Here is an 11,003-nt window from a genome sequence, read left to right as displayed (position 1 = left end):
GTCACATGATGAATGATCTCTGTGACTATAATCATGCTGCTGGTGTATTTCTAATCATTTCAATCCAATTTGTCCAGACAGTGGTGTTTAAAATGCAATATCAACAAGTTATATCGAGATTGAATTATGTAGTATTATCTGAAAGTATATAAAGGCTTGTATAGGCTATGATTACTTTTAATAAATACCTATACTCTAATTCACCAACAGATGGCGACAGTCGCACGGAGTCCACCCTCCAGTGTGTGGACAGAGCGCACCGCTGACAGGCTGCTTCAAGTATCAAAAACACATTTTTTTTTTTTCCCAGGCTGTATTTTATCAAACAACCCCTGAAGCGTGTCATCATCCAAGCCCATCGAATAAACCAACCTCCTCACAGTTGGCAGCTACTGTTGCATAACCCTTTTTGTCATTTTAAAATTGGATTAATATCATGGCAAATTGGGAGGAGCCACATAACACACACACACACACACACACACACACACACACACACACACACACACACACACACACACACACACACACACACACACACACACACACACACACACACACACACATACATTCTAGGAATATAGTATGCGTATTTAGGGATGAAAGTGCAGCAAAAAATGTGTCTATTTTATCTCATGGCACTTCAGATTAGAAGTTGATCCTGATCTAACAAATCGCCACAAAAGCTAAACACATGTTACCGCATGCCATAGATCATGTCACGAAAATGCACTCAAGTCATGCTCTTTGCCCTTTCCTTATCAGCACAGTGAGACACAAGTGTTTAAAAAAACCCAGCCCACACAGTAAGAGATGGTACTGCTGGTTTTGAATTCTTAACAGATTAAATGAAACCACATGCCCTCTGGGGTTTTACAACTTATGGACTCTAAAAGTGATAATTACTTTGGTTTGTGTTGTTTTGTTTTTTTTGTAGAGAGAATGTGAGCTTTATTAAAACGTAAACACAATTGAAAAGACTAATAATCATCCGACAGGGATTTGGTGGGAGTGTGCAGTGAACCTTTCAAAGTAAGGATCCATGGACAGCATGTCTCCCGTTCTCAGTAGCTTAATTGTGAAGTGATCTTAAACTTTTTGTTTGTCCGGGCTTTCATTGTGAAACAGATCAGGAAGTAATGGGAACGAAGTCCTATATCTTTGCCGTTTTATGATCAGATCACTGTACTCCACTGCGAGAGGGGAAGCTGGCACTCTCCTCCTGCTGAATGCGCTGTAGACAGCAGTGGGGCTCCAGTTGGCTGTGTGCGCTCAGACGCACAGACGCAAAGCATCCACACTGGCTGGAGTTGGAGGACACTCGGCCGTTTCGCTTGCACCGCTCTTCTGATCCGCTGCCTTTTGTCTCCCGGCGGTGAGAAGACCACCCGCACGGGAGTAAAAAAAAAAAAAAGGAAGAAATCAACACTTTTTTTTTGCTGGGTTTAAGACTTGTGAGAGTCAGAGAGAGACTGTGAGAAATCGGGACTTCACGGAGGGGGGGAGATTATTTCTCGCATGAGGCGAGCTGGATCAGTTCTGTGAAGCGGGGCGCACATTGCTACGTCTTTTCAATGGATTTCAGTATCGCGGAGGTACCCTGGGAATTAAACTCTTATTAAGTCACTTTTAGTTTCAAATTTTCCTTCCGACAAGGGTAAATGACTCGCATGGAGAGGAAGACGATGATCCTCGCAGTACTGTATGTGGTTTTGCCTCTTTTGGGTAAGTTTTACTTCATTTTTGCTCCACACGCATCTGTCCATAGCTTAAAATAGCTTAGGCTACAAAATATTTCCAGTGGTGCTTATTGTACTAATGGGGTAAAATATGCAGCTCTATTATTAAAAGGGGAGCAGAGGCAACGACTGCTGTCCGGGAGTCTGTTTAGGAGAGACTGTACAGTGGTTCTCCGAAGTGCTCTAAAAGAACAAAGTGGATCGAAACTGATACTCTCTCATAAAACTAAAGAAAACATGAAAACGCAACATTTCAGTACAGTGCGTTTTAATGAAAGTGACAGTAAACTAGCAGCGTGGGTCAAGAAGTAACTCTCAGTATGAGTCCGTGGATCCTGCGTAATATTGTCATCCCTAAAATCAGCTTGCGAAGTGCTTCAGCTTTGTATCGTCTGAGTGAGTGACAGAACGACCCTAACAAAAAAAAAAAAAAAAAAAAGAGTCTGATTACTTTTAAAGAATACTATAAGGCGTGTGACTTTTTTTTTTTGTTTGTTCCAGATGTGTTGTGTTATGCCGAGGAGAACCTGCGTGCCCGGCTGGACTGTGTGAGGGCCAGTGAGCAGTGTCTGAAGGAGCATGCGTGCAGCACCAAGTACCGCACCATGAGGCAGTGCGTGGTCGGTGGCAGGGAGAGCAACTTCAGCATGGTGGCCGGCCAGGAGGCCAAAGACGAGTGCCGGAGCGCTATGGACGCTCTCAAACAGAGCCCGCTGTACAACTGCCGGTGTAAAAGGGGCATGAAGAAAGAGAAGAACTGCCTGCGCATTTACTGGGGGATCTATCAGACATTACAGGGTAGGTTAGGTGCTTTTCTCTACAATTTTTTTTTTTTTTACATACGAATCCAGCATCTCTTTTCAAATAGTTTAAACTTTGATGTCGAGTTATTATAAAGAGGTTGTAGCTTTATCACTGATTTTGCCCACCCCCCCCCCCCTCTTCCCTGGTATTGTAATATAGCCTAACAGTGTAAGTCCCCTACTTCTTTTGATATGAAGAGAAAACCCTGCAGGCAGATTTATCATCAAATGGACATTCAACATAGTGTTTTAATCTGTTCTGTAAGGGGTGGAGATGATTAGTTGCCTGAGCTACTCCTCCTTTCTGTTTATGGGTAGAGGAGGAACCATCACCCTCCATTCTTCCCCCTCCAGCTCTCTGACCCCCCTCCTCCTTGCCACCACAAATACAAAAACTCCTAAAAGTAGCACACAGCTATTTGCTACTATATAACGGTCCAATGAGATCATGCACAATCACTCAACTTTCATTCAAATTTGGCCCCACGACTAGGTTCACAGCCACAGTCCTGCGGAGCCGAGATACTTTTTGACCTCCATAATCACTGTTCCCCCGGAGGTAATGGAGCATGAAGCCCCTCAGCGATGGCTTGCTGGCTGGCTGGCTGGCTGGCAGTGCCATCTTAAACTGCTGAGATCATAGAAGGAGGGCCCTTTTGGTCCCTAAACTGCATCCAGACCATGGCTGGAGAGTCAACCTTCCAGTTGCGCAACACAGCTGACCAACCTGCCAAATCAAGCGTGGTGCTATGTGCCAGCGTGGATATCGACTGACCCAAATATCCCATGTCACATGCAGGCCAATGTGAGGGTGTGATCGAGGATAAACAAAAGAGGAAGGGGGTTAAAAACAAATCTATCCAGCTATCAATCCATTTTGTATACATATAGGGTTCAAACCATAACGAAAGGTCTCTCAGGACGCTTTACAAACAAACAGGTTTAAACTTTATATTCTTTGTTATATTACTTAGAGACACAACATCAGTCCTCAATAGCAAGCACTTAGCACCAGTGGTAAAGAAAAGGATGTTTTGACAGACTATTTTTTTTAAAATATATTCATGTGACAGGAACAAATGCATTTAACATTGCTTTGTAAAACACAAAGTAGAGGTCGTGCATACACGTTTCTAGCTGTGGCTAATTTGCAAACCCCTCTCCCTGGCTAGGCTTTAAGGATTAAAACAGAAGCATTAGACTTAAAGAGACACAGAAATACTAATACTATACAAATATACACATTATAAACTCAACACACATAAGAGACCATAGATAAAAACAAACAGTAGAATGAGGATTATAAGAGGAAACAGTCAATGCTCACAGACATGCTTCAGACTCTCAGCCACTGTTTTACTTGAATTTGTTAGAAATCCTTCTGCCGCTACTCTCTCTTGATGTCTATCCGTCTCATATCTGTTTTTTTTTTTTTCGTTCTCACAGGTAATGATTTCTTGGAGGATTCTCCGTACGAACCAGTCAACAGCCGTCTATCTGACATTTTCCGCCTGGCTCCCATCATAGGTAAGAATTTAAAAAATAATAATAACTTCCTGGAGGCTTTCTCTCCTTCCCTCATTTTGTTTTATTTTCTCCATTGTTTCATTGGTCACTGGAGTTGAGATGCGGTTCAAGATCCAAGCTGTGCATGCTCTTACTGAAGGTTATCTGTGTGTCTATGTTATCCTCCTTCCTCTTCCTCTGTCTCTCTCTCTCTCTCTCTCTCTCTCTCTGCTATCTGTCGGTCCTCCTCTCTGCTCGTTTTTCTCGCCCCAGCAACACTTGCATGCTGGCTGGAAGTGACCTTGCATGGGGAGCTATAGTTCTGAGTCTCATCAAGCAGTGGATAAAAGTGTTTCAGTGGCGGTAGGAGGGCCCTCTGTTGCTGCTGGTGTGTTTCACTGTGGTGTTGTGGACAGCTTGGATCCACTTGTTGAAAGAGAGTGAGTGAAGAGCTCTGTTGGGAAAGAGCGTGACAGGCCGTTTTTTTCCCCCTCTTCACATCTGTGCATGGGGAGCGATGCCGACTCTAGCCTCTAGATGGCGATGCTATTCCCTTCTTAACAGCCACTCAGGTACTCCTTGGTCCCACTGATGTTGCTATTTGAGAGCCCTGATCTATGAATGTGGTGCAATTATGTTGCTGCTTACATTTTCATTATTACACTGCAGGTGACGAGTTCCGTGTCCAATCAAACAGACGTGCTCTGCCCCCACATCTTCAAAGAACAAGGCTGGTATTTTGACCCCTTTTGATAAAGACGAGCCTTTTCTTTCCTTTTCCTCTGCCATTTTTATCCCACAATAGACTGATTTGCCCCCAAACCAAAAGCTTCTCCCACCGTCTGGTTAGATCATAATGTGGGTGGTGAGGTACAGATAAACCAAATCTTGGACTGGGTACCGGCTTCATGACCAATTTGCTTCTAAAGAAAAACCGGGTGCTGGTTTTTGTAAAAAGCCTGTTCTCTGCTCCTGCTACTCTCAAGAGGAGGACTTTCAGAGAATGATCATGTCACTCCAAATAATGGTATGCCTCTGGCCCTTACTATGCCAGCAGGTCTCAGTGAGGACGAGACACTCATGGGCCGTCAGCGTTGAAGCATGTGCAGCACAGGATCATAGTTCACATCAAAGACAGGTGACACGTCTCCATGGTGTGAGCTGGAGGATTCTGGAGCAAGAGCAGATTTATGGTGCCATTCTCATAGTGGAGGCAGGAACTGATTAGATGTATAAATGCAATTTTACGTTTATTTATGGCTGTGCATATACTTGTCTCTGTCAGCGGCAGTGCTTTGGACATGTTTATTTATTATATGACCCGAAGACATTTTAAATACATTGGCTTGAAACAGAAAAAGAAGATTCTTATTTCTGAGATATATGAGTCACATTTTTTAAAGTTTTTTCTTTAAATTATTATTTTTTTTTGTAATTTATATTCAACTTCACTGCTGCAGTATGCTTGAGATGCGGACGTGATTTGGCATTTGAGCCCTGCTTATGTAGAAATATCTACACGTGTCCTTATCCTATGTTTTATGATGACTAATTTAATTAAGATTGTTGTTTTTTTCATAATAAACTGAAGAAGAAATAATGATTTGGTGTCTCTTGGATTAGTAGGGAAGTTTAGAAAAGGCCTGACGGCACCTGCATCTGAATCTTTTGCTTACTGTTATGTCATCTCTATTTTCAGATGCTTTTTAATCTGAGAACCTGTATATCCTAAACCAAAATAATTTGATATAAGCACAACATTACCAGTGTCCTGATGAAAGGATAAGCACTCAGCGAAGAAACCCTTTGTCACAGTTATGCCCCTTTGCCCTTAACCTACCCCATGGCCCTATTGCCACCGCAACCAAAATAGCATTGCCACCTTCTACAGACCCAGGCTCTTGTTTTTGCAAGCTCCAGGTCGTGACATCATCAATATTACACCGACCCTATTGGCCCCCACAACTCTACCATGTAGACGGATGGGCAGGACATCATCTGGGTTGTAAGGGGGGGAACCTCGCTTTACTGGTGTTCATCAAATAAGTCAGACACCTCGGGAAGGCTGGACTTTTAACCTAAACATAAAGATTATAGAAGACAATAAACCATCAGAAAGTTCAATTGTGCCATTCATTTTAAAAACACACAAAATATTGATCCAAATCAATTCTGAATTTAAAAACATTTTTGTTCTTGCCCTTCCAAAGTCATTATCTAGTTTTTGTGAAATAAGATCGGTGCAATGTGGTAATGTTACTTTGATCTGCATTGAAGTAAATACAGGGCCTACATTGATGTTTTTTGTGATGAGTCAGTTGAAGTATCTGCTACATATTCCTAAAATAACACTTAACAACATAAAGCATCTGTAAATGCTGCTGTAACTCTAACAGTTGTCTTTAGATCAATTGAAACAGGGCTTTCGCAAGACTCTTCAAAGAGTTAACAACTATTGAGAAAAGTCCGAAGAAACTAGATAAACGTCATCTGGTGTAACTCTTAACTTTTGACAGTTCAGGCCGGGAGCCAATGGGAACTAGTCTTTTCAGTCCATAGCCGTGGAGAGAATGTCTTCTTCCGTGTCTTGACTTCCTGTGTATGTGGATGAGGTGTGTGTGTTTGAGAATAACACACAAAAGAAACAGTGACAGTACAGAAGAACTGGACAGAGAATACTGTCTGATCAGTAGAGGAGTCTCAGAGCCGGGGATGGAGGGGTGGAAGGAGAAGTCTGCAGGGGATCAGGGGTTAATCAGGGGATAGCCTGGTTAAGACTTGGAGGATGCAGAGCTCAGAACCAGAGTGCATGAGATCACTCTGCCTCCTCTGCTCTCTCTCTCTGGAAACTAAAGGGCAAGGTGACAGGAGGGGGACCGAGGCAGAAATAAAGCTTAGAGCTTGTTTTTGGTCATTCACACGGCCTTTCAGTGTTACACTGAAGCACGTTGAGTGAAAAGGGGCCTGAAAAGCCACAAAACAAGAACAATTTGAGACAAAACAACATAAGATGAATTATTTGGGGAGTTTTAAAGTGTTCTCATTTTTATATTGTTGTGCAAAAAGCTTAGTATTTGAGGTAGAAGTGCAATACTGAATGTCTTTCGTCAGTCCCTGCACATTTTCTATTTTTAGAGGTGCTAACATCACCAGCATATTTCTCCTGAACATCGTTTCTGACTTTTACATACCATTTCACTTTGTAGGATAAAACCTCAGGAGCTCAGGTCCTCAGACACCAGTTTGGGTGCAATTTCAGCGGTCTGTGGTCTACACACAATTTCTCTGAATGTGTCTCATGTTTGACTCAGTTAGGCACTGCGACATGCTGATCCCAGGCTATAGGAACAATGGACAGCGACAGTGATCCTGTAATTCCACCATCGACCCCGAGTCTCTGACTGAAGCGACTAATCCATAGTGACACCAATACATAATGTGCGCAGATGCACACACAGTGCTGTGCCCTGAACACCTGTTCCTAGGGATGCTCATGTAGGCGTCAGTCGGATTTCATAAGGGAAACATGTAGAGTGCCGTCTTTGCCCCACACATAACAAACGCTCATCTTTGGTGGATATAAGTGCTGATTTACACAAAATCATCAAATCTTTTTTTCTTTTTAAAGATCTTTTTTTCTGTCTTTTTTTTTTTAGATAGGACAGCTGAAGAGAGACAAGAAATGTTGGAAGGAGAGAGTGACATGCAGCAAAGAGCCGGGGTGGGATTTGATCGAATCAATGAGGACTGTTGCCTCTGTACATGGGGGCCCGCGACCTAGTCCCTAGGCTATCCGGCACCCCAAATCATCAAATCTTAAACCATTTCTTTAAATTCTTGATTCGGCTTTTACATGGTGAAGCTCACATACATTGCGCAGATAATTTAATTTAAATTTGTTTGAAACGTTATCATGATAGAAGGATAATCTAAGAGACTCAAAGTGAGCTTTATTGAAAATCAGAGCAGTTCCTCTGGTTAAATCTAGCTAATTATTTTCAGATCTTTACCAGCGGCAGAGTGCCTTTACCTCTGGGGTTTACTCTGTTTAATCACAGTCAAGTGTGATCTACTCACTTTGGTTTAAAACTGTTATTTCAGATCCACAGCAGCATTTATAACACATATAAACACAAAAAAACCGAATCACTTTGTGTAGCAGAAGACCAGCAACTTCCTTGCTCTGCTAGGTGTGGTGACTATTTTTGTCAATGAGACGATGAGTGTTAGATCTGTTTCTGGTTCTTAACAAGAAGGTCTTATCTTTTTTTAGGGATACTGCAAGAAATACAAACTTACAAAACTGAATGGCAGAAAGCAGGAGTTTTATTTGTTCTTCTAAGGCTTACTTTACAGCCAGTGCAGCTGATTTCATCGCTGCTGGTTGAAACAATCTACTGGAACAATTCTAAAAATGTTAAGTAACTTTTAGTCACCAAACTATGTCAAGAAAGAGGGCAAAAGTTTCAAAACAAACGCAGTATGTGTCAGTAACGTCTTCTTTTGCCCTTTAACCTTTGAAAGCACTGCTCTGGTGATAGAGTGTCTGAGGTTTATTACATTGCCCTCATGTGTGTGTGTGTGTGTTAATGTGCATGTTCTTTTTCTACTTTTCTGGTTATATCTGCACACTTCACCTTTCTTTGAACTCACACAGATGCTAGCATTATAAGGGGGCCATAGCTGTATAAATCAGTAAACAAAAAGGTAGCCATCACGCCGAGAGGAGAAATAAATAATATCCCATCACACCCCAGGAGTTTATATAAGCTGAGAGGAAGGAGAGAGCGGAGTTTAGATGGAATGGCGGCCCGTGTTCATGAGTCACTGATCCATGCAGGAGGGAGCAACACAGAAACAGAGAGCATTATTCTGAGATTAAAGTGGAGTTGGAATTACTGCTACACCATTTGGCCCGGGTGCGGCGAGAAAATCAAAGTAGTGCAGGAAATGGATGACTACACAGTGCGGGTAGTTTTCACTTGACTTTATTCATGAAGACTTGCTGTTCCAGGTAGTTTTTTTGTTTGGTTCCTTTCCAAACATTTCGTCTCTTTTTCTGCTACTTTTTTTTCTAAATATGCATCGTCTTGCTAATGGAAAACATTCACTATAACGATATAGTTGCTTTCCAAGCTAACCCCATCGTCAGGACCTCTTATTTATTATTCCTTTAAAGGGCGGCAAAGTACAACAGAGGTATGCTTGAATTACAAAACAATGCTTTTGAAATATTGCCATGAATGGAGTGAATGATTTTAGTGTTTGCAGAGAAACGACCACTTTATTGTGTTTGCCCGAGTAGGACGAGAGGTCTAGGGAATGTAACACTGGGCACAATGTGGCGCGGCCCGTAATCGACAGTCTGGGCTGTGGCCAAATGCGACTTAATGTAAAGGCAGCAGCTGTGGATAAATGATGGGGTGGCAGCGGTGAAAACGGATAAAAACATCACAGATTCCTGGAGGTGCACCCCATGAATAACGATGAGTTCATACATCTATCATTCTAGAGACTGACCTTTACAGCTGCTGGGTAGTTTTGAAGTGATAATACAGCATTTCAGGTTGGCAGCGCTGATCTTAAACCACTCTTTGTACTCTAAACCTTTGAGTAAACAGGGCAGTGTTTGCTTTCTCCCTCCATGTCTTTTTCCCTGTTACATGTCAAGGGCATTAGAGACTGTTTCTCAAATTAAACTTCATGGAGATGGATTTTCTTTGGAATTGGAGCTTCTTCTTCTTTTTATCTCCAACCTGTGCATGTTTCAGATTTTCCGCTGGCGGTTATGCAGAAATCACAAACTGTGTTCTCTAGCTTGTAATGAATTTTTGGTATTGATGTCTGCCTGGCTTAAACGCTCTCCTTAAGCTCTGTCCTCTTCCCAGTTGGCTCTCTATGTATCACCCACTCACGACTCATAAGCCCCAATACGCCAAAGCTCAATATTTTGTCTCTTCCATGTGTCAAGACTTCAAACACTTCTTTTTCCTCCTCCCCTCCCACCACTGAAGTCAACCTCAAGGGGAGCAGTCGCGGGCGAATGTGTGCATATGTGCAAATGTGAAAACATCTGTAAGTGCATGGCCCCGGCTGTCAAGCAACGGCAGCGCTTCCAATCCCCCCCCCCCCCCCCCCCCTCCCCCTTGCTGACACGCAGCGCTGAGAGGCTGTCAGCACCACTCAACCACTGGCTGCAGAGGAAGTCAGTCTCATTATGAGCTGCCAATGTTTAGAGATAAGAGTGTCTACCGCTATCTCTTTCCCTAGCTTGTGTTTATGTGAGTGCAAGGTAGAGTCAGGCAGGGAATGCAGGGGAGTTACAGATGCAGGAACATAGTTTGTTTGTGTTGTATCTTTAGGAGAGAGAGAGAGAGAGTATCCAGCATGTTCTCTTAACTTTATTTTCCTGCTTTTATTTATCCTGGGTTGGTTGACTGAACACACTGCCATTCCCCGCTTCACGCTTTCTCAGTCAAATGTATTTGGAGCTGGTAGTCGCTCTGGATATATAGAGTCCTGCACTCTTTGCCACAGAGTAGATTTGGAGCTTTTTATATAGTTGTTTTTGAAGGAGTGGGTGTTTTCTCACCTTTTTTTTTTGCCTTAGCCCAGAGATGCCAAAATGGGATCAGGTCTGAGACCTAAATATCAACAATTTTACAATTTTACTTAGGAAGACCCAAGTCAAACTTTTGTTTTCTCAGCTAAAACTCTGCACTAAGTTTTAGGCTGCATCATCCTTCATGATTTTACCAGGGGCCAAATTATCCTCTGAGGCCGTCATCTCCATCACAAACAAACCCGGTCATTTATAAAAAGTAAAAAAAACAGGGCGCAGGTGGGGTAATGGGTGGTGCGTGTGAAGGCGTCGCCCATTCCCACACTGTCTCTTTCCCCCATATGCTTTTATTAGAGACAGGAAATTGTATAGAGTCAGAAATCAGGGAGAGAG

The 11,003-nt window shown here is 42.6% G+C and overlaps 1 protein-coding gene across 2 annotated transcripts in view; it reads left to right on the top strand.

Moving 5' to 3' along the window:
- The first annotated feature begins 970 nt into the window (after window positions 1-970).
- The window catches only part of gfra1a (gdnf family receptor alpha 1a), a 100,230-nt gene continuing 90,197 nt past the window's right edge, over window positions 971-11,003 (top strand). Inside the window, exons 1-3 of one of the 2 annotated variants that reach the window (XM_020639219.3) lie at window positions 971-1,725; window positions 2,241-2,537; window positions 3,989-4,069. In XM_020639219.3, coding sequence (XP_020494875.2) covers window positions 1,662-1,725; window positions 2,241-2,537; window positions 3,989-4,069 — 442 coding nt within the window. In that variant the 5' untranslated portion in view covers window positions 971-1,661. The remainder of the gene's footprint in view (window positions 1,726-2,240; window positions 2,538-3,988; window positions 4,070-11,003) is intronic. The other variant, XM_020639220.3, reaches the window with a different exon arrangement.

This window comes from Labrus bergylta, chromosome 10, assembly GCF_963930695.1.
Source record: "Labrus bergylta chromosome 10, fLabBer1.1, whole genome shotgun sequence".
Lineage (NCBI taxonomy): Eukaryota > Metazoa > Chordata > Actinopteri > Labriformes > Labridae > Labrus > Labrus bergylta.
Note: the sequence above shows the minus strand (reverse complement) of the source record. Positions and strands in the feature narration are given on the sequence as shown.